A 24744-nucleotide genomic window follows, 5' to 3' on the forward strand; every position below is an offset into this window, starting at 1 on the left:
GGGCTGCCCATGGTCCGCAGTCTGTGGCCCCTGCCTGACTAAGCTCATTTCTCCCCTCCCTGTGTGAGCTGCTATCCCTGGTTCTGGGGAGAGTGCTTGCAGGTTCTCTGAGAGTTTTATTTCTTTAAAAGGCATCTGTATCAGAGACTGTTAAGAGCTAAACCAATCAAACTCTTAGAGAAGACTTCTGTAAGTTACTCTAGTATTAGAAACCATCCTCTAGCCAGTGTCCCACGTAGAGTAGGAAATAATTCTATAATCACTCAACCCTCTTTCCTTTGCTCATGCTGATTCCATAACACCAAATCCCCTGATTTTATGTGTCTAATTCCATAATCCAGAGTTTTCACTAAACTCTCCCTGATTCCTTCGGCTCCCTTAGGGTACCTTGTATTTACGTTACAATTGTCTAAGTACTTAGCACTCCCATCTCTAGGCCAGGACTTTCTTATGGGCAATGACAAGATCTTAGTTACAAGGGACAAAAAGAAACATCATGCTTGACACATAGCAGATATTCAATGAAAATTTGAATGAATAAATGAATGAAAGAAGAAAATACATTCATGTGTTCCTTCTTACCTAAGTTTAAGTTGTTTTCAGGTAGCATCTGGGTCTGATTTATATCCTACAGTATTTAGCATTGTGCTTTGTGCATAATAGATATTCCATAAATATTTTTTGAATTAGTGGATAGCTATGTAGTTGATCCTGATATGAACTTTCTGAATGCTACATTACTGTATTTCACTTTCGGTAACTTAAGTGCTTTTAATGTAGCTAATATATTTTATTTTAAAGTATGTGGATCTTTTGATTGTTACTAGTTTTTAACAGTGGTTATTTTTGTCTTTGAACTGGTTTTTTTTTTTTTTCATTGTTGTTTTGTTTTGTTTGAGACAGGGTCTCACTCTGTCATCCAGGCTGGAGTACAGTGGTGCAAACATGGCTCATTGCAGCCTCAACCTTCCAGGCTCTGGTGGTCCTCCCACCTCAGCCTACTGGGTAGCTGGGACTAGAGGCGCGTGCCACCATGGCTGCCTAGTTTTTGTATTTTTTGTAGAGATAGGGTTTCACCATGTTGCCCAGGCTGGTCTGGAACTCCTGAGCTCAAATGATTCCCCTTCCTCAGCCTTCCAAAATGCTGGGATTGCAGGTGTGAGCCCCCACATCGGCCAGGTTGGCTTTTGCTGCATTCTTAATTTCGATTGTTAACACGTTATGTGTCATGGGTGGAGGTGCTTTCTTAATTTCACAAAGGAAATTAGAAAGAAAAAAGAAGAGTTAATTTTAAGAAAAATGTGAAGGAGCTTATCTATTTGTTATAGTTCCCATCTCTAGGTGTTGGTGGGGTTCTAGGACTAGCAATTTTTTCTGCAATAGTGATTGAGTAGTTCTTTCTAGAGTCATCATGACTCCATCCAGGGACACATAATTTGGATGCTTTCAATGGGAAACTGAGTCAGGCAGCCTTTATTGAAATGCCAGTGGAACATTAGAGGGCATTCCCAAACTTCAGTGAAGCTGAACTGAGTTTCTCTGCCTCCCCTCCATACCAGGATGCTAACAGTTTTGTTTGTTTGTTTTTGTTTTTGTTTGTTTGTTGTTGTTTTTTTTTACAATGAGGAATGCTTGCCAGTCTTCCCTGACAACCTTTAACTATAGAATATTTTATTTCAATTAGTGAATTAATGTTTCAGTCATCTCTCTATCTGAGGGCTTTGGTTCCAGGACCCCCATGTATACCAAAGCCTGCAAATACTCAAGGCTCACAGTTGGTACTATAAAACCCAAGAATATGAAAAGATGGCCCTTGGTATACAGGGACTTTGCATCCTGAGAATGCTGTATTTTAGATGTCATTTGGTCGCAGATGCAGAACCCACTCATAGAAAGGGCTGACTGTGTCTATTCAAAAAATTCATACTTAAATGGATCCATGTGGTTCAAACCTGTGTTGTTCAAGGGTCAATTATACTTGCTTTTAGTCATACTACTTGGTACACGCCTAAGTAGTAATGAAACAAAAAGAACTGACTGGAAAATGTCAGTGATGTCTTTGTGATGAGCGTGCCTTTGTGATCCACACTGCCTTAAGGTTCACTGCTGCTTTTGGTTTTGTTGCTGTTTGGGGTTTTTTGTTTTGTTCTCTTCAAATGGTGTCGTGGGAAAGATGAAAGATGCCTTCACGTGCTTCTTCTGTAGTGTCACTTTAATTCTCTGTGAAGAGGAACATTCCTAACCCATATATGTGAACTGAGCAAGCTAGTTATACCTAGGTTTGTGAAGTTGCCTAAATCTTGCAATTAAGACTTACAAGTGGGTAAATAGAGTCAGGAAAAAAGGTCAGAGGATCTAAGGAGAGGAGTTTACTTCTAGGAAATGCTATGAACTTATTGGAAGCAGGAGAGTTTCTCCAGTATATTTTAGAAGGATGACCCAGAGTTTGCTGAAATGTACAAAACAGAAACAAAATACTCTCTCTTTATGAAATGCAGAGGCATCATCTACACCTGTTGGAGGTGTTCATTTTTTTAGAAATGAACGAAGTATTTGCCATGACATACTCTCGGAGATAACTTTCATTTACCTTTCACTGGGCGTTATGGGAATCCTGTAGTCTCAAGAGTGGTACATTTTTAGACTTTTGGCCCAGTGTCAAGTCTTTTGAGCAATGGTATAAATCCATTAGATATGTTGACATCTCAACTTCTTTGAAATGATTAAGATTGTTTGCATTGTTTGTCTCTCTCAGAAATGAACACACCTGTGAGTACTGGATGCCTGTGAGCTCGCCATCACCCGCACTGCAAAGACACAGGGCGGCAGCCTCTGAGAAGCAGCTCCTTCCCCTTCACCTTGGCCTTGCCCTTCCTACTCACAGTCCACCATGGAGACGCTGTCCCAGGACTCTCTGCTGGAATGTCAGATCTGTTTCAATTACTACAGCCCCCGGCGCAGGCCCAAGTTGCTGGACTGCAAGCACACCTGCTGTTCAGTGTGCCTCCAGCAGATGAGGACCAGCCAGAAGGATGTGCGGTGCCCCTGGTGCCGCGGTGTCACCAAGCTGCCCCCCGGCTTCTCCGTGTCACAGCTCCCCGATGACCCGGAGGTCCTGGCTGTCATCGCCATTCCACACACTTCTGAACACACCCCGGTCTTCATCAAACTTCCCAGCAATGGGTGCTACATGCTGCCCCTGCCCATCTCCAAGGAGCGTGCGCTGCTGCCCGGAGACATGGGCTGCCGCCTGCTGCCCGGGAGCCAGCAGAAGTCCGTCACCGTGGTGACCATCCCTGCTGAACAGCAGCCTCTGCAAGGTGGGGCTCCCCAGGAGGCAGCGGAGGAGGAGCAGGACAGGCGGGGCGTGGTGAAAAGCTCCACCTGGTCGGGGGTGTGCACTGTCATCTTGGTGGCTTGCGTCCTGGTCTTCCTCCTCGGCATCGTGCTCCACAACATGTCTTGCATTTCTAAGCGCTTCACTGTGATATCCTGTGGCTGAACAGGGCTACAGGGAAGTCTCTTGTGGGTGCCAACTTAGGGGTTGAGCAGGTTGATGATGAGATCCCGGTGAGAAGATGGGGGGCGACACTGACCATTTGGTGCTGAGCGCTGGCCTCTGCATTGCCTCTTGATTACCCCAAAACAGACACAAAGGGCAGAAGGTGAGGTCTCAACAAGATACCAAGCGAATTGTTCTGAGTGTTGATGGCAACAGCTTGGAAGATGATTGCATGCATCCTCATAATCATGTATTCAATGGACTGTAATTTATGATTTTTCAAAATCATGTTACAAGATAGACATATTCTACTTAGACGTGAAACTGTACAAGTGCGTACAATGTGACTTTCTCTAAATGTGGTAGATTCAAACAAAGATGCTATGTAGACAAGTAGAATTAAACCTGCGAATCCGTGTAAAAATTCAGTGAAGACATGCACTGCTGACTTCTTTACTTTTTTTTTTTTCTTTTTATTGAAACCCAGTCTTCATTTAGTTGCTAAGGCTTTTACACATTTTGAATGGCACCAAAACAAAATAAGTCAAAACGGACAGTCCTTTTTTTTTTGGAGAAAATATTTGAACAAGTGTCTCCAATGTGTTGTGTTTTGTCATGAACCTTCATTTTCTTCACTTGTAATTAGAACTTGCTACGTGTTTATGAAACTGAAAGCTCAACAGGGGAGCAATAAACCGAGAAATCATGAGAAATGTCTAATCCCACAGGAAACCTGTATGCCGATTTTTCTCAAGCCATCTCACAAACAAGAATTTCAAATGTAAATACTGTGTATTTGTGTGTGTATGTATGTGTGTCTAATTTGATTTACCTCAGGTGTTTGAGTCTTTGCTGAAGAATCCTGGATTAAGACTTAATTGGGCATGAGTGAGTCCAGCCTCTGAAGCGGTGGCCACTTCATGGACATCTTGACCCAGCAGGGAGTCTCCTGCCCGTCACCTGCAACACTCACCCCTCATCTGTGTATTGAAGTCCTGCCTTTTGTAAGAGGCAAATGGAGAGTAACAGAAGAGTGTCTTTTCTTCTGGTTTTGGAGTCTCGTGCTGGCCATGAGTGTTGTGATTGACGGCCAACCCGGGAGGGCATTTTAATAGATGGTCTGTGATTCTTTTTTGAAAGATGCTCTTCCACAAGAGTTAAGCCAGTTAGAATTCCAGTTTCCTCTTGTTGATATGAGAGAGAAGATCTTCTGCATTTTAACAGTTTTTACTGAGAAAAGTGGCAAGGTAAACTCACAGCTGAAATTCCCAATATAAGTGGACCAGTTCCTCATAAACTGTCAAATATTCTTAAATGTGTAATGATCTATAGATGCTCATGAAGAAAGATCTGCCAGAAGTGAGTGATAAATTCCTATCCCTGGGTGCATGTGCATTCAGAAATAGCTGTGAGCTTTACAGTTCTCATCTAACTTCTTTTAAGGAATTCATGAAGCAAGTGGTATGTGACAAGGACTCCACTTAAAAATATAACTGTTTTTATGTTCCACTGAATCCCTGAAAATGGTGAGGAGGGTGGGGGGAAGTGAAGGAAAGACAAGCAGGGCTGATTCCAGAAAGCAAGGCTAGAAAATAGCCCTGTGAGGTCAAGACAATTTAATTTATTTACATGCTACCTGTTATTTTCCAGCAGCACAAAATATGCATATAAAAGTGATGGAATTAATGTGAAATAAAACAAAAATATAGTGATTACAATACAAAGCTAACACCGCTAATTGGCATGAGAATTTCAACATAAAATTATGAGCTATGATTTTTCAAATTTGTCATAAAACCTTTAGGAAATATATTTGAAAGCTCAAAATAGAAATTAGGTTAGAATGCCATTTTATTGTGTAAGCTCTTGGGCATTATACAACAAATAATCTAGGATTTATTTGGTATTAATAATTTAGGTATCATATTAGCTGAATACTATCCTCTATTATATAACATAATATACTGTTGGGTTAGTGTCAATTTCTCAAACTCTCCCAGGCTGCTCTAATGCATGTCTGACCTAATTTCTATTTCTCTTGGAGGAAAATACACACACACACACACAAACACACACACACACACAAATACACACCACAGAAATGTTGCATTGAGAATGCTACATTTCAAATAGACTTTACCCTTGCAATTTTAAGCTATGCCATATTCAGATTAATTTTGTGAGTGATATCTGCATATGTTTCTGTACAGTATGAAATGACTGATTCTGTAGTGTAGTACGTGATAGAGTTCTACTTGTTAAAGTAGGTTAGATATAGACACTAATGTGTGTAATGATAGTGTCCTGTGTTTCTTAGTGCAAATCTGTAAAAATGTCCATAGAACTTTTACTTAAAAACAATCCTGTGCTAGAGCTGCCATTAAGCGTGCAAAATTAATCCGCTGTATGGTAGATTCTTGACCTTAAATTTAACAATAACAACCCAAATCAGATTATTAATTTTTTTTTTTTTTGCGAGTCTTACTGACCTAAGAAACATTGTTTAAATTGTTTAAATGGATTCTACCTGCAGTTATTTGTGTACCTGTTTGTTGGGGTGTGCATTCTTGTGTGTGTGTGTGTGCGTGTGTGTGTGTGTGTGTGTGAGACACAGAGAGAGAGAGAGAATCTCAGTCTGCCAGATAGAATTTTATAGGCTTAGTGATGTTTTAATGTTGCTTGGCATCCCATTGCTCTGGCCTCTTCTGGAATTTACCAATGACCCTTACCAAACACATCTACCCATGTGACCAAAGTCCACTGACACAAGAGGCCAGAATTCATACTTGCACATTAATGAAAAGTCACAACTGGAAAGCACAGAAAGTTAGAGCTGAAAGCAGCCTCCGGTGGCTTCATTTTGTAGATTAGTCCATTTTGTAATTCTGCAGACAAGGGGGGATATGAACTTTGCACTGCAGTGTCTTCTTGTTCCATCCTAGGTCTGTCCACATCTCTATCTGGCTATGATCCTTTCTAGGGTTGATGAATACCCTTTATTGAGTCAACTACTATTTTAAAGGATTTTTTTTGTAGGTTTATGTACTCATTTTAGTTAGCATCTACCTCTCTGGGAAAATGAAAGGAGGGTTGACTTAGGGATGAGTATAGATGTTGAAAGACAACTATCAAACCATGTGGTTTGAGTTTTTAAAATTGTAAAACATTGGTGTCCAAACCTCCCACCCCACTTGTATGTAAAGGACAGTGAGTGTTGTGTAAATAGTAAACTATAAGAAGCATGAGTTTTCATCTTTATTAATGATCTTGAAATAAGTAAGAGAATGCTTAATATGTTAAGTAGAGCCAAGAATGCTACTAAGAAGCATTGTCTTTGGAAAAATTTTGTATAATGACTTGGGGCATAAGTTGTGATGAAAAGGCAACTCGGTTTTCGGTTCCAGTCATACTTAGTGATCAGAAAGCTCTAAGATATTTTCTTTAAAAATAGAATTAAGTTTAATTTTTCGCATGGCTTACAGATTGGGTCCCTTGAAGGTTAAACCATGTGATGGTATAACCCGTGAGATCTTCTAGATGGGCTCTGTTCAATAGGGCTTTCTGTGATGATGGAAATGCTCGAAAACCTGTGCCATCTGGTATAGTAGCCACCAGACTTTTAGGCAGTTAAAATGGGGTTACTACAAGGTAAGAACTGGTTTTCAAATTTTATTTAATTTTAATTAGCTGAAATATAAATAGCCGTATGTGTCTAGTGGTTGCCATATTGAACAATGCAGTTCTGGGTGATTGTGCTTGGAGATCTAGCATCAAGGTATTAATGGCGTAACGGTGAGGCTAAGAAAAGAGTGTGTGGGCTAGGAACATGCAGGTAGAAAAAGGCAAAAAATTCCTTTCTGGGCTTAAAAGTGTATGATCTCAAGTATGACAGTAAAAATTCATTGTTGCCCTTTGGAACTGTTGCTTATAGACTTTAGACCAAGGAATGATCAGTGAAGCTTAAAGAGCGCTTTATTAAGCCGCTTTTCTGGGATCATTAGTTGCATGTGAACCTGTTGTCCAAAAATAGTAGTTAGACAGTAGCTGTAAAACGTTTGACTTGCAAGCTATGCATGACCCGTACTGTGAAATTGGGTCTTGTGGCCAAAAAATAAATGTTACAGGGGAAAAAAAAAAAGCCTAATGAAATCCCTGTTCACTTCCAATATCTTATCCAAACTTCATTGCTGTATTAGTAAGGTGCAAATGTAAGAGCAAGCATGCTTTGCAGTGTTCAGACTGGTTTTGTTTGCCCTTGAAGGCCAGCTTGTCATTGTATTTGGTGTGGGCATATGTGGGCATCATTTTTCAGATGCCAGACTAAAATGTAGGTACTATTTTTAGAATGAGATTTGACATTGTTTTAGTCACTTTCTTTTTTAAGCAAAAATTTCAGTTATCACTGAGAGTTGAAGATTTGAAGCTTTGCACAAAAGCACTTCTTTTAACAGTAAAAAGTATTGTCCATGAAATTTAAAGACTTGAAGGTTACTAAAGCTACAAGAATTACTTTTTAGCTAAATAAAAGGAAGCAGAAAATTCAGTTTCAGATATATTTTCCCATAAAGACCCGATTCTTACTGATAATCTGGTATTTATTCCAGTCTAGATTTTGATTTGAAGAGTTCCCATCCCTTTATTTGAAAACTTACGTTGTTTCAAAATCGGTTAGTCTACTTTTCATTGTTTTCCAAATGGAATATATACAAAATGCATTTACTTCATTTTAGCAGAAATGGGTTGTTTTGTTTTTTGGGGTTTTCTTCTAGAACTCATCAATGGGCAAGACTTTCCTTCTTAGCTTGCCTTTAAAAGTCATTTATTTTATTTTATTTTTTGCCAAGATAGTAATCTTTCTTTAGCCTTAAGAGGAAGATCGAAGTTCAAAAGTTATCAGTGCAAGAGGAGTGATACACAAAAGACTTCAATTTCTATCTTTTCTCAGAAAAATAATGCTGCCCACCAATCAGCATTTTGTTTCCACATAAGAAGTGTCAGGTAGTCAGTCTGTCATCCCTGACCTAGATAGAGAAGCTGTTGCTTGACATTTCCATCATTCTCAGTAAATTGTCACCCACAAGGTAATTCTTACCAAAACAGAAACTACTGAGAAGAATAAGGTAGTCAAGATAATTCAGTAGCTGTTTTGAAAGTAGTAGTCTATTTCAAAAGCAATGATGTTCAGTTGCCGAATTTTGTTCAACATGAGACACTTATTTATATATTTATTTATTTATTTATGAGATGGAGTTTCACTCTTGTTGCCCAGGCCAGAGTGCAATGGCATGATCTCAGCTCACTGTAACCTCCACCTCCCAGGTTCAAGCTATTCTCCTGCCTCAGCCTCCCGAGTAGCTGGGATTACAGGCATGCGCCACCATGCCCAGCTAATTTTGTATTATTTTAAGTAGAGATGGGGTTTCTCCATGTTGGTCAGGCTGGTCTCCAACTTCTGACCTCTGGTAATCTGCCCGCCTCGGCCTCCCAAAGTTCTGGGATTACAGGCGTGAGTCACCGCACCCAGCCGACATGAAACACTTCTAAAAGATAAGTGGAAATTCAAGCCATTGATTTTTCTGACACAACTGACTTACTACACACACACACACACACACACAGAGACACACACACACACCATGATTTAGCTGTAATTGGAGTTAAAAATCAAGTAAAACCTGTTATTAGTCATGTTTTGCAATTTGTGAGTTATACAATATTGGATTAGATGTTAATTTCTTAACTATTGCTATGGGCTGCATACATTACGTCAAACTAACTACCTTTGGGAGTGTCCATATAAACACTTGAAACTTTTCAAATATATGAAGAGGTAGGTTCTACTGTATACATTTTATTGGAAAGCCGTTGATCATTAAAGAACATAAGCAGGTGGGGCATTTAATTTCTTCCAAATACCTTATTTTTGGATCTGCTCAAGTGGTTAGGGCAAGTGCACCATTATTCCTGAACCCCTGCAATTTGGGTTCCCATTTTTCTGCACAAATTTTCTTGCTCAGTCGAGCCAATGACTTTTTTTTTTTTTTCAGAATTCACTGCCTGGGGTATCCCACTATATATATATCTCACCTATGATGTAGTGGTGCTTGAAACACTCATCTCGTAAGCTAGCTTTTATTATTCTAATCTAAGGTTTTTTATATTATTCATACTATGAGATTTTTAGGGACAATCAGTAATATTTGGGGCAGAGTACTGAGGGACCTCTTGAAGTCTGCAACAGCATGCATTTTCTTTGTTTTTTCTGGGAGTGCTTCCCTGTAGTTGTCTTTGTTCTAGAACACCGCTCTAAATTTATTGCCATGGGATGTAGGGCTAGTAGCCCATGTGAAAGTCTTCTGTAATATCCTTGGGATGTGAGTTATTGGGTTATTCTAACAGGAGTTTTCCAAAGGGATGGTCCATTTTTAATTCAACATTTGCTTTTTGAAGATCCAGAATAGACAGTTGGATATAATAGTGGTGGAAGAGCATGGGTTGTAAACAGAAGGAAACGGAGATGACAAATGCCTCTTAAAGGGGATCTAGTTGATACCTCTGTTAAACAGTGGCAGAACACAGTAGCCGGTACCTTACACTGTGCTTTAGGAAAATTCTATGAAGATTTCATTACAAATCCTCATAGGATTTTCTGGGTTGAGGGACAACCCAACTATTAAGTAGAGGGAGAGGGAGAGGGAAAAGGAGAGGCAGAGGGAGAGGGAGTGGGAGAGAGAGAGGAGAGGTGAAGCATTGGATCTATGTCAAGGGACAGGCAGATATACCCAGAGAGGGAAAAAATAATAAAGGAAGAGTATAGCTGCAAAACAAGACATACAGGAGCTGAAGCAGACATGGCAGAAACCAGCTGGAGAAAGCACAGGACAACTAGGACAATTTAGTTAAGCACAATCTGTCATTCCAGTATGGACTACCAAGTTCAATTCAGGATGCTTCAGTTGAAGACACGTGGGGTAATGTGCTCAGCTGACGAGGGTCCAAGGAGGCCCCATTTTCCCTGTCACCCTATCCTATGCTCGTGCTTTGGATCGTTAGCACACTAGGCAATTTCAGAGCCCGCTCTAGAGTTGGTTGCCACATCAGTACAGACAGACTCTAGAATCCTCTTAACCATGGAATGCAAGGCCTATTCCTGTGGATCTATCCTGACTTGATTATGTCAGTACTGTTGGGAAAATGAGTTCAAGAATATTTCAGTTTATATATCCTGGTCGCTGTCATATATTTTTTCATTTCACCACTTGTTTGTGTTTGCCTCACTCAACAGTCATAGGTGTGGAAGCTGGTTTCAGCTTGGGACTGTTACAAACTCCCAACACAAGCCATGTAGCTGCAGCCCAGGGTTTCTCCCACCCTACAGCTTCAGCAGTGGGTTCCCTGGCCCTCTTGATAACAAATATTCCAGTCTAATGGCTAGATTAATGCTGCTCAGAGGCTATTAACTCAAATCCTTGATGTGTTTCATTTACAATTATGTAGATTATTTATTTTAGGAGCTTTTTTTTTTAAGGGCCAAATAGCCCGACAGATAAATGAGCTGCTGGGCTGTGTAGAAAATACTGTCCAAATGTTGCCAAATATTGACTTCGTAAAGGGGATATCAAGCTGCTGTTTATAAATCTGAATGTCTTAAAAGCATTCTTGCTTGCTCTCTCTGTTATAGATGGTGTCTTAGCCAGTCCTGAGTTTTCCAATGAACCCAATTTTAATATATGGTATTTTTGTATGCCGAACTGGTGTCTTGTCCTTTGTATATGTGGTAATGTTGATTTTATGACTACTGTAAAAACACATTTGCTATGATTAAAATTCATAAAATGATTTCAAATAGACTCACGTATTGTTTTTTTCCCCCCTCATAACCCCAGGAAAAGAAAAAAAATTGGTGAGATTTTCATCATCAGTTATTCTAAGGATTTTAGTAGACTTGGGTAATAAAGCAGTAAGAAGATCCTGAGCCAAGGATTTCAAATGGAGGTGACTTTCAAGTAGATCCTCTGAGAGGCCAAAGAACACATCTTTAATGAGTAAGCCCAAGCTTGTCTTTGCAACTTGGGTTTTCATGGCTTCTGGTGGCCCTTCCTTTATCCTCCACTGTTTAGAAATTGTGCTGCATGCCCCAGGCCCCAGAACCCTCTTGTTGCACCGTATACAGAACAACTTCATGCAGCCCCTGTGTAGTCAGGTAGAGTGACTTGGCCTCTTGGCCCTGAGTCTGGAAAGGTGTTCTTCAATTAATGTTCTCATCAATAGGGTGTTTTGGAGAGCCTTTTTTGACAAAAAGCATCCTGTCTTTCAATAACTGGATCATATCAATGAATTTCAATTTAGTTTAACAGGTAGCCTACTCCTAATTAAGGGCTATCAATGACCTGGTATGCTTGGGTGCAGGTGTAAGCATGCTCTGGCTTTCTGGGAAATTATAAAGTAATCCCCATAGTTTTAAAAGTGAGATGTGGCCAGGCACAGTGTCTCATGCCTGTAATCCCAGCTTTTTGGGAGGCCAAGGCTGGAGGATAACTTGAGGCCAAGAGTTTGAGACCAGCCTGGGCAGCATAGTGGGACCTCTGTCTCTACAAAAATTAATGAGGAAATTAGCCAGGCATGGTGGTGCATACCTGTAGTCCTAGTTTACTCATGAGGCTGAGCCTAGAAGTCACTTGAGCCTAGGAGTTTGAGGCTACAGTGAGCCTGATTGTGCCACTGTACTCCGGCCTGGGTGACAGAGTGAGACCTTCTCTCCTAAATAAATAAATAAGAGACATTACTGTGATTCAATACCCACTTCTTATACCAAAAATGCAAGGAGTATTGTATTGTCTGTATTCTTAAATGTGCAAAATTTATTTCTGATCTGTGGATTTCCCTGGTTTCAAGTAGCATGGGGCAGAGGTGGGTGGGTGAGTAGGAATTTCTTTGCTAGAGTTGGTTACTCATTCTCAAAGCTCTCTATCAGCTACAGAAGAACTTGATTAGAGGAAGGCAGAGAGGCATTTAAGGAAGGCATTTAGATGCCCTGGCTTCTCCAGGTCTTAGCTCCTTCATGCCGGGAGCCAATGGTATCTACACTCTTACGTTATCAAGACTCACCTGTAGACTTGATGGGGACAGAGCAAAGGAGAGGGGGTCTTGGGAAAGCTCTATAGGTGCATCTTGCCTGGGAATAGACACATTGGCAACCTCTTCAGATAACACTATTGGTGGTGGCACAGGTTTTCTGCCACTGGATGTGGGCCTGGAAGGAGAGGATGAGGCCATGCTAGCTCCAGGATCCCTGCAGAGGAAGAATGCGTGTGAGTAGCTGAAGATTAGGCAGAGGGATATGAAGGTGCAGAGAGAGAGGGTAACCAGGTCTGGCATTCACTGCATGCCATCCTCACCCTCAGGCCTCCCACACACACAACCCTCCAACACTCCACCTAATTTCCTGAAATGAAAGCCCATCTACCTGCCAATACACTATTTTTCTTAATGCTTTTGTTTTCAGAGATAATTCTTGGAAGAGAAACCCATTTTCAGTGTACACAATATAGCACTAGGCTGTGTAAATGGCAGGGGAGGAGTGGAAGGGTTTCTAGAATCAAGACTGAATCTCTGCTTTTCTTTTTATAGATTTGAAAACTTTTGCACAATTTTACTTAACCCATATAATGACACAGCTATAATTCGATTCAGTCTCTCTCACTCCCCAAAACTGCTCCTTGAATCCCCTCTTTATTGTGTTGGCACATGCGTATTTGTTTTTATTATTTGCAATAGTAAGTGAATGTATAGACATGTACGTGTGCATGTGTGTGTATACGCATGCATATGTGAACATTTCATGGACTCTTGGCGTAGATTTTTTTCAAGGTTAAGAGGGTGAAGATCTTTAAAGAGGGATCAGAAAAACACTCTGATTTGGGATTACTTCTTTTATTTTTTTAGATCGAGTTTCACTCTTGTTGTCCAGGCTGGAGTGCAATGGTGCAATCTCAGCTGACTGCAAGCTCCGCCTCCTGGGTTCAAGTGATTCTCCTGACTCAGCCTCCCAGTAGCTGGGATTACAGGCATGTGCCGCCACACCTGGCTAATTTTGTATTTTTTAGTAGTGACAGGGTTTCTCCATGTTGGTCAGGCTGTTCTCAAACTCCCGACGTCAGGTGATTCACCTGCCTGGGCCTCTCAAAGTGCTGGGATTGCAGGCATGAGCCACTGCGCCAGTCCAGGAAAGGATTATTTCTATGAAATAATGAGGAAAATTAGGGAGAAGGAAAGCCCCTTCAACCTTTTGTTACTTCATGCAGAGTTTCCATGATGGGCGGGGACGATGGCTGCTGAGATGAGCAAGGTGGGAACAGCCCCTGACCACGTAGGGGAGAAAGAGAAACTTCTTTTCTCACCCATCACAAGGTTTATGACTGACACCCATCAATAAGATAAATGCATAACACATTTATTTAATATAAACTTTATGTGACATGGGAGCCTTCAGAAAAAGGACCCAAAGACTCAGAAGAAATTATTTTTATGGACGCTCATGCAGAAGTATAATTGGAGGACAAAAGGGTCTAAACTAATGGTGATAAACTGGGGTTGGGGGAACTTAGTAGGACCCGTTTGTTCAGATTCCTCCTGGAATCCCTGCATGCCATTTCTTTTCTCTGGTTATAGGGTGACGTATCTGTCATATGGGGATCTTCAGGGGAGAAAGGAGGAAGAAGATCAGAGAGTGAGCTTCCTAGATTTTAAGGTCTGCTTCAGAGAAGAAGGGGCAGGTGGCATTCTAGTTTCTATGGCCCAGTTCGAGAGAAAGAGGGTGGAGAAGGTCAGAGAGACCTTCCTGCTTTCGAAGTTTTCTCAATTTCCTTCGGCTTAAAATACTCAGTATGCCAAGGTGCCATACACTGGGGTATCACGTTCTGAACCCTGACTTCATGTGAACCTTAGAGTCTTGTAGGAAAGACAGGCAATGATAATAAACAATGTCCAGGTCCAGTGCAGAGGTGTAGGGGATTTGAATGCATGTAAGAAGGAAGACAGATGGAAGCCTTGCCTGGTGGGATTGCCTGATGGGTTTGGGGTAGGAGCAGAGTCAGAAAAGGCGTTCTGGAAAAAGTGGCTTCTAGGATAAGAGCTAAGGGATGAACTGGGATCAGTGAGGAACATTTCTGGAAACACACTCAAGAAGGCATCACAAGAGAAAAAGGAGGCATAGGGCATGGAGACTTCTCTCTGGGGTAAGTTGGCTTCTCTTGTCAGCCTCCCTGCAATTTGTACATTGTCTTGTGCCAATTATACTGCAATTGATGATGTTTCAGTATGACATCCCAGTCCCCAAGAATATCCATTGCGATGGTCTGTATGTTGTGTCCCCCTCCAAATTCATTTGTGGAAATGCTAAACCCCAAGATAATATTACTAGAAGGTGAGGCCTTTGGTGAGGTGATCAGGTCATGAGGGTGAGGCTGTCATGAATGGGACTGAGGACCTTATAAAAGGGACTCAAGGGAGCTGCTTTGCCCCTTCCACCATGCGAGGCTGGAAGTCACCATCTATGAACCAGGAAACGGGCCCTCACCAGACACCACATCTCTCAGCACCTTGATCTTGGACTTCTCAGCTGCCAGAACTATGAGAAATGAGTTTTTGCTTATAAGTCACCCAGTTTGTAGTATTTTGTTATAGCAGCGCAAACAGACTAAGATACCCATAGAAGAGCATTTTACAAAAGCACACAACTATAGGGTTGATTTTATAGGTAGATACTTTTTCATAAGACATAATTACATGTGAAACTGGCTCTGCAATGGACATTTGCTTCATCATGTTCATATAACATGTAATTATTTTCTTCTGCCTATGCTCTGTGCAGAAGAAAAGAATGCACAGAATCTTTTATTCCAATAGTTGTGCCACTAGTTTCTGAATCAAACAGATTCAGACTCCAATATTGCTGACACGGGCTGCAAATAAACCTGTCTAAGGTACAGTCTTGAAAAGGGCATTTTCCAAGCTGTGTTTTGAGATATTATTAATAGTAGGTATTTTATGAAAAATATTTTGTGATTAAATAAGCTGGGAAAACACTGGGTTAAACAGTTTTTTTTTTAAATTGCATAACTTTTCAGAGCCTTTAATATGTACATTAGTCAGGGTTCTCTAGAGAAACAGAACCAACTGTGTGTGTGTTGGGGGTGGGGGTGGGGAAGGGGAGAGAGATATTTTAAGGAACTGGCTCACATGATTGTGGATTGTGGCAAGTCTAAAATCTGCAGGGTAGGTCATCAGGCTGGAGACCCAGGGGAAAAATGATGCTGCAGCTTGAGCCCCGGCGGCCTGTTGGAAGAATTCCCCTTTCCTTGGGGGAAGTCAGTCTTTTTTCTCTTAAGGTCTTCAGTTGATTGCATGAGGCCCACCCACATAATGGAGGGCAGTCTGCTTTACTCAGAGTCTACAGATTTAAATGTTAATCGTATCTAAAAAATGTCTTCACAGCAACATTCAGAAAGGTGTTTAACCAAATATTTTAGTATTATGGTCTAACCAAATTGACACATAAAAATAACCATCACAATATGCTAAGGGGCCCTGGACATCTCTAAAATGAGAACATAGTATGTATCACTTTCTCCCAATTTATATGAGTAAAGAATCCATCATCTGCACACTGTCTATTGATGTCTAGTAGAACACGGTTGGGGGAATACTGGCCTTAAATGATAATTCACTATTTTGACTTACTCCATTCATTTCTGGGTTGAAGTGATACTCAAAGGCTGGCCCAAAGCAAACCAACCACCAACCTATAAATTAAGTGCCCATATTTACATAAGAAGATTGAACCATTAGCTCGCGTTTTGTAAAATAACCCGATACTTATATTAGATTTACCTTGATGACATATTGTAAGTAATTTGCAAGCTAATATGTACTGCACACATTACCAATGAAATTTTCTTATATGAGTAAATTATGGGGGAAATATGTATACATCTGCTTTAGCAATAAGAGTATGGATGAATCATACTTAAATGCAGTGCAAACATATCAGAGTCTAGTTTTAGAAAATTATAGCCTGAAAATTTATAAATATTCATTACTACATATTGTGGGGTTAGAAATAACCCACAACAAACTAAACTGATAATGATGAGCAAAACCAACAATAATTTGCTATTAAGCAAGAAGAATAGCAATTTAAAAACATGATCAATTCAAGACAGCACTGATAATAAGTATCCTTCCCACAAATTGTAGGAATTTCAACTATTTGCACATGCAGTAGGAGCCCAGCAATGTTGGGAAAATATCGAATTAACAAAATACAGAATTGGAGCCATTGCTAAACACTCTAAGCTCTGAAAAGCACTCATGTTGGTTCAAAAATGCAAAATTTAGCAAATCATCTGTAGGCAGTTATTAATGAGTTGATCTCATTCAGGCATTTAACAAGTTTTGGGGTTGCTGAGCAACCTGTTAACAAAACATATTGGCCCTCCCAAGTGGGCAGAGGGCCATGCATTGAGAACCGCTCCCTAGAAGATTAGGCAAACAAAAAAAAGGAATTTATGAACATGGGCAATACATATAAATGAGAAATGGAGCAATTTTCCATTTCATAAAACATCACTTTAATAGAAATAAAATTTCATGGAATAAAATCCATAGTTGTAATATTTACTTTCAAATATGCTCAGGATATACTCAAGACAAGAACTATCCATGTTCTAAACATTTCTATCAGTGTTTATGTACTTTAAACACATAAGATCCCACTATGCATTGGCTAAGTTCCCTATGAAATTATACCCCCCACCCCAACCACTTAGGACAAATCACACCTTCTTTCTAGCTTTATGTCAGACAACCAAGAAATTGTCTACTTTTTAAAAATCCCATATTGTTGCCTCATCACCCACATTTGGAAAGGTAAAATTCATTCCTATGTAAAATGTTTGCACCTCCTTAAGTTTCAGTCCAGCTTCTCCAGCCCTTCACAAAGAAGATATTGATAGTTTCGTATATTTATATGGAAATGGTTATTAATTTTACAACGACTTCTGTTTATGTAAGTGATGTTTTGCTTACAAAATATAGGATAGACTAAATAGTAAATTCTGCAGAGAAGCAGAATTAGTGAATGTGGTGTGAAATGGGGAAGACTTCCTATGAGAGATTTTGAAGTAAGCACCACTGGCAGCGGAGAGCCTGTTGCTCCTGCCTGGAATGTCACTGATAGACTGCATCTATCCATTCTTGCCACTCACCACTGCATCCCGTGGTACCTAAGAGAATAATTGCTACTCAGTAAATATTTGCTGGATGAATGAGTGTCTAAGTCACACTGTCTGCTGAGACAATTGAGTAACATTAGGCTTCGGATGCACCAACAGTTTTGGAATATTCGGGGTGGCTGGGTCTCTTTTCTTGGCAGATCTCATCATTTTCTGCACTTAAGAGTCTTGCAATTGCTGTGGGGAATAGTTCGCTCTCTCTTTCCCACCCATCAAACCCATTTTAATGAGCTATTTCTGTTCTGCTGTCTTCCTGAAATAAAATCATTTCCTCTTCCTCAGAATGTTCATGCTCAAGGCTGACTGGCTTGGCAACTGGGTTGTTAATCAGAATTAACTAATGTCAAGTCTCTATCTGCCCTATTACTTTGACCATTTACAGATGCTGTGCATTTTCCCCATAGTTCATTAATTTGAATACATGATCACACTCCATTCTGTTGTATTCAATTACGGTGCTTGCTTGGTATGGGTTTAGGAGGGAGGGGGCAGGGCTGCACTAGGGTGAGGCAGGCAAGGCGCCTAGGGTGGAACATTTTAGGGGGCACTCACTCCTTCGGGGGTCTCCCTTGCCTCACCCCATCCTGGCACTGGGAGGAAAAAGATTTGAGTGTGTGTGAGCATGTGTTAGTCTTGACTGTAACTAGATCAAAAGTAAGATCAGATACACATCCCTGGTTTTCCCAACAGTTGCCAAAGCAATCTTCTCAACATAGTGCTCGTAAATACGGCATACGCCAAAGTGTAAAATAATCCAAATTACAAGGTGATACCTTATCTTTCCAGTGAGAAGACCTAACAAACAAAGCACAATATGATTTAGGCCAACTTGAAGATGTCAACTTTTGTAGATGTAGATGTGAAATGTTCACTTTACATATGATTCACCTTCATTGTACAACAGGTTTTAAATCTGATGTTTTTCTATTTGCCTTTTTAGAAAGCCAATTATATCAGGTGACCTGTATAAGAATCTAAAACTAGCAGTTTCTGGCCTGGTGCAGTGGCTCACACTTGTAATCCTAGTACTTTGGGAGGCCAAGGCAGGCCGATCACATGAGGTCAGGAGTTCAAGACCAGCCTGGCCAACATGGCGAAACCCCATCTCCACTAAAAATACAAAAATCAGCTGGGCATGGTGGTGGGTGTTTGTAATCTCAGCTATTCAGGAGGCTGATGTAGGAGAAACACTTGAACCTGGGAGGCGGAGGTTGTAGTGAACTGAAATGGCGCCACTGCATGCCAGCCTGGGTGACAGAATGAGACTCTGTCTCAAAAAATAAAAATATAAAAATAAATAAAGTAAAATAGAACGAACAGTTTCCTCATATTACAATCGGGGTAGTAATAGCAGCTGATTTAGAGGGTTGCTGTGAGGATTAAAACAATTAAGGCAAATAAAAGACTTAGGACAGTTCCTGGCTTATTGGGAGATCTCAGCAAAGCATTGCTACATGTGTGCGTGTATGCTCACACGTGTAGGTGTTTCTACCCCATGTGTCTAACCCAGGTAGAACTTTGTTGTTCAAAGCATCTGGACCTCATACTAGAAAAGACAATGACGATGTAAATGAGGGCTACCTCTTCCTTTCTAAGGGCAAGATCTTGAGGGGAAACAACCTTCCCTTTTCTCTGGGAATATACAGTATTTATCAAGTAACCAACTGACTCCACTTGAGAAGACCTGCATTCAAATCTCAATGGGAGGTTCTAGAGAGATAAGCTGAATTGAGGTTGAGGAAAAGGCAGTTGGGAGACAAAGCCCCTAAAATAACAATGACCGATTCTCTGTGCACATAGGACTTCCTTGAATTTCTCATGCCTTTGGAGAGCTTTTTCCCCCTTTTCTTACTTTTCCCTCAAATAAAGAGCCTGTTTCTCATCTCATTACCATCTCCACTTTACTCTTCAAGACTGAGTGACTGGATACATCTAATTCAACTGGATTTATTTGAGAAGCTTAGGAACTAATTTATTTCATTGATTCTTACAGCTTGCCCACTACCCAGGGATTCTGGGCACAAACAAATGATCTGCTTGAGATTGGCAAACAAGAACTGGTGATAGATGAAGAGTAAGCAAACAGTCTAAAAACATTAGTCAAAAGGACTCTTCCCTTCCAGAAATGCTTGGTTAAGCAAGTTGGTCTTATAATTTTCTTGGATCTGGGCATTTAGGCTCACACTGCTTGTCTTTTTACTGACATGCACAAGAGAAGTGTTGCTAAGCCCCAGGGTAAGAGTGGAGTAATCGGAGAGGAGCCTCGTGGGGCAGTGTGAGGGCAACAGGAGGCCAGGGGCACCTGCCACTCGCCCTGCAAAGGTCTGGGCTCTTCCCCTGGAGGGCTATTTGTTTTGTGATTCAATAAGGGAAAGGCTGTGGGGCAGATGATTGTGTGTCCGCCAAAGGTCTCTAGTAGTTTCAACCTGGATTCAAGGAGAAAAAGGGAAAGATGCTAGTCCACACTAAAGAGAGGCCAGGAAGGAACAAAACTCTTCCCTTGTTGAAGGGAACCAGAGTTGAAGATTGTCTGAAGATTCCCATTTGGGAGAAAAGCACTAATACTGAAACAATAGAAATAAAACCAGAATGCGGTTTTTGGTCCTCCTTTTAAGTCCTTCCTGGGCTGAGGAGACCTTGGGGATACCACACTGTTCCTGTCACTTGCTGTCAGTCTTTGAGCAGGCCACCTAGCTCTCTGGGCCTCTATTTTCTTATATGAAAGATGATGAGGTCGCCCTGCAGTAGAAGTTTTCAAAGGATGTTCCCAGAGAGCCCTAGGAGCCACCAGGGAACGACTAGGGAAGGCTGTGGCCACTCCAACCAATCCAGCATACATTTTTTCTGGGAAAAGGAGTTCTACTGGAAAAAGGTGATTTCTTGGTGATTTCTAAGGTGCTTTCCAGTTCTACTATACTTTTTCTCTAGCCAGTCTTTTCCCACGAATTTGTTTAACTAGTTTGGGCAGCTTCTCTCAAAGGGATTCCCGAAACAAACTGCTAACATACCCTTCTTTAAGGTCGTTCCCTCTACCAGGTGGGTCAGAGGCCTTTTGTTTTCTTCATAGTCAAAGTTCGATGGGATAAACTGGCTGATTTTTTAAAAGGCAGCCTCAGAACAATGAGGCTTTGAATGGGCCTCTCAGCCCAAAGTGCTCTCTAAATGGAAAATATTATTACAGCAGGACTAATCCCTTTTTATAGCAATAAACGCAGACCCAGTCATGTAAATACACTGGCAGAATCAGCCAGATTTAACTCTCTGAATGGAAAATGTTTTTCAACAAGTAGGTCCAGGAGCAACAAATAAATGATGTGCTTAGCAAGAGGGGAAGATGTGACCTTGGCCTTTTGAATGCACTCATATATGGGATGCAGGAGAATGGAGACACCAAACAAAATTAGTGTATATTAATGTGCCAAACAACAGCACACTTCTCATGATGTCAGAGAAGCCTAAAAGCAAATTAAGCCTAAATAGGGCACCAGATGCTTTTTGGTTTTCTTAGTGATGGAGACAGATCTTCACAGCCCTATTAGCCTTTCCATTTAAAGCAGAAATTTTACCCAAGCAGCAGAGAGGAGGTGAAGGCCTCCTGTCAAGCACCTCATAAATTCTCATTCACTGTGCCAGAGCCATGTGTCTGTGCAAGTGGATTCACTGTTTATTTAAAAAGCAAACCAGAGGCACTCCTGCATTTCTTCCCATTTGCCAGGCCATTTGTGTCTAGATCAATAACTCTGAGACTCCTACAGTCTGTTAAAGTTTCAACTTTCTTTAAAATTTTTCATTCCCATGACTGATAGCATATTGTTGAGCAAACTTTTATTTTCTGGGGATGCATAAGTAGGAAAATTGTGGGGAGGGGAGGTTTGTTTGTTTGTTTGTTTGTTTTTTGACACAGGGTCTTGCTCTGTCACCCAGGCTGGAGTGCAGTGGTCCAAACACAGCTCATCAATCCATGGGCTCCAGTAATCTTCCCACTTCAGCCTCCCATGTAGCTGGGACTACAGGTGTATGCCACCACACCTGGCTAATTTTTTTATTTTTTGTAGAGACGAAGTCTCACTGTGTGTGTTGCCCAGATTGGTCTCAAACTCCTGAGTGCAAATGACCCTCCTGCCTTGGCCTTCCAGAGTGCTGGGATTACAGGTGTGAGCCCCACCACACCTGGCCAGGAAATTGTTTTGAGCTGATTATTCTATGGAGTGATGGTGGAAGGAAACCTGGACCACAGTAAGCAGATTTGGGTCTAACTCGTACTTTTCAGTTTGCTATCTGTATTGACCTTGGGAAAAATGAGTTCATCCCTCTGAACCTCAGTTTCTTCATCTGCCAAATGGGGACGATAAAACCTATTCTTCTTGCCTGTCATAATTACTCTGGGCATCAAGAAATATAATGAAGCTTGCAAAAATGCTTCAAAAAGCTGAAAAGTATAACATAGGTTAATGAAATGCTTCCCCTTAATAGCGAATGCTCATTAAATGCCTGTTAAATGAATGACTATAAAAACCAATACAAGAAGCACTGTCTTTGTTTATTTTTCTTTTATTTCTTTATGGCCACTGCCCTGATTTAGATGTTCATCAGGAATTTCCAATCTCCTCCTGACTAATGGCCTTGTCTTCTGCTCTGTCTCTACCACTGGCTCTTTACTAAAGCTTGTACATTCCTTCAAAGACCACAGATTTCTGAGGATGCCCCTCTCCTCATTAAACCCTTTTCTGGCTCCCTGTCATCAATAAGACCAGGGTTCAGGTAGCTTAGCATAACAACACCCAGGTTCCTTATGAAACTCCTCCTACCTATATACCCCTCCAGTCTATTTCTAAGCTCCCATAGCGTTAAACTATTTTAAATGTTCCCTGGATGCATTCGTTCATATGCTGTTTCTCCCTGCCTGTCAGTCTGATCTGACTGGGAAACTCTTTCAATTTTCAAAATCTAGCACAGATGTCATATGCACCAGGAAGCTTTCCTGACCCTACAAGAGAGACCTCAGCTGTCTCTCCTCTGTGGTTCCCTGGTAAGTTAAGGATTTGTATTCTCATGCTTATCATCTTAGCAGTCATTGGCTTATGTGTCTCTGTCCACTACTAGATTGTGATCTGCCTGTAAAGAGGGATAGGATCTTAGTTACATTTTTTCCTTCTGTCCACACCACCTTGTGCAGTCCTTGGCTATCAGAAAAGCTGATGCTCTCAGGGGCCATTGAAAGGCAAGTCAGGATTTCTGCACCTACATTGAATGGCTGCAGCTTGTTCTACTTGGATTCCTTTTTATTTGCTTGTTTTTGTTTTTTCGAGACAAGGTCTGACTGTTGCCCAGGCTGGAGTGCAGTGGTGCAAACACAGCTCATCACAGCCTCGACCCCCTGGGCTCAAGTGATCCTCCTGCCTCAGCTTCATGAGTAGCTGGGATCATAGGCCCCCACCACCATGCCCAGATAATTTTTAGATTTTTTTTGTAGAGACAGAGTCTCACTATGTAGCCCAGGCTGGTCTTGAACTCAGGGGTTCAAGTGATCCTCCCACCTCAGCCTCCCAAAGTGCTGGGATTACAGGTGTGAGCCACCACACCAGGCTGGATTCTCCCTCCCCCACCTTCCTTCTTCTGTTCCTCCCTGCCTCTTTTCCTTCTTTCTTTTCCAAATATTTTTGTCAACTTCCCTACTGAGAGTTGTCCCTGTGAGCCTGCTGTGTAGTGTCCTCTGTTTCCAACTTTCAGTGTGAAGGCTGAAGATGAGGCCACTGTATGTCTTATGGGAAATGTGCATGGGCCTGGGTAGCTCTTATCCTTACCATTAACAATCCTTTATCAATCATTAGTCTCTGCAAATGGTCTGGATTAACTAAAAAGGACTAATTTAAATAAATTGTCTAGAGTACTTAAATATATTTACATATTTATAAAGATCAGTAGTTCTGTATCCTGTAACCAGTCCCTGAAATGGAATGAAATTACTAAAAGTTTTCTGAATAAATACATACTACCATGTACATGTATATGCAAGTTATGTATGACATTGGCTATTAGAAATATTACTAGCCTAGTTTTTCAGATGAGGGTGCTAAGGCACAGAAAGGTTAAATAACTTTCCTAGGGCCTTATAGGTAGCTAATGGTGGCAAGGTTAAAATCCAAGCTGTCTGAAAATCATAGATTTCAATAAATCAATATCCTTTTCTTTCCAGAGAATTAAAGCTTTGAACGATGTATAATTAGTCGGTTTTAATGCCAAAAGCATTATTCCTTTTGTATGTATTTACAACTAAAATAGAAAAAAAGGTGAAGGAAATATGGGGGAAAAGAACAATATTTTTAAAAAGTGGGATACATGCTACAACATGGATGACCTTGAAAACATGCTGAGTGAAATAGGCCAGGCACAGAAGGACAAATATTGAATGATTACACTTCTATGATGTTCCTAGTATAGGCAAATTCGTAGAGATAGAAAGTAAAATAGAGGTTACCAGGGACTAGGGGAGGGGAAATAGGAAGTTACTGTGTAGTGGTTACCAAGTTTCTGTTTGGAATGATGAAAAAGTTCTGGAAATTGATGGCAGTGATGGTTGCATAGCACTGTGAATATACTTAATGCCACTGACTTGGCATTAACACTCAAAAATGGTGAAAATGGAAAATATTATTTCTATTTTTCCACAATAAAAAAAATTAAAATAGGCTGGGCGCGGTGGCTCACACCTGTAATCCCAGCACTTTCGGAAGTCGAGGCGGGTGGATCACCTGAGGTCAGGAGTTCGAGACCGGCCTGGCCAAAATGGTGAAACTCCATTTCTACTAAAAATACAAAAATTAGCTGGGTGTGGTGGCGTACGCCTGTAATCCCAGCTATTCCAGAGGCTGAGGTGGGAGAATAGCTGGAACCTGGGAGGCAGAGGTTGCAAGGAGCTGAGATTGTGCCACTGCACTCCAGGCTGGG

General features: G+C 41.0%; 1 protein-coding gene and 1 long non-coding RNA gene across 2 annotated transcripts in view; both read left to right on the plus strand.

Moving 5' to 3' along the window:
- RNF152 (ring finger protein 152) overlaps positions 1 to 4288 on the plus strand; it is a 78660-nt gene extending 74372 nt beyond the window's left edge. The window contains exon 2 of the mRNA XM_011964388.1: positions 2756 to 4288. Within this exon, the coding sequence (XP_011819778.1) occupies positions 2891 to 3502 (612 nt within the window). The 5' untranslated portion in view covers positions 2756 to 2890 and the 3' untranslated portion in view covers positions 3503 to 4288. The remainder of the gene's footprint in view (positions 1 to 2755) is intronic.
- Positions 4289 to 9428: 5140 nt separating this feature from the next.
- Positions 9429 to 11352, plus strand: LOC105527893. The gene is made up of 2 exons (XR_001004281.1): positions 9429 to 10209; positions 10245 to 11352. It is a non-coding gene; the product is annotated as an uncharacterized LOC105527893 (long non-coding RNA).
- The last annotated feature ends 13392 nt before the right edge of the window (positions 11353 to 24744 follow it).

Source organism: Mandrillus leucophaeus, unplaced genomic scaffold, assembly GCF_000951045.1.
Source record: "Mandrillus leucophaeus isolate KB7577 unplaced genomic scaffold, Mleu.le_1.0 Scaffold699, whole genome shotgun sequence".
NCBI classification, from domain to species: domain Eukaryota; kingdom Metazoa; phylum Chordata; class Mammalia; order Primates; family Cercopithecidae; genus Mandrillus; species Mandrillus leucophaeus.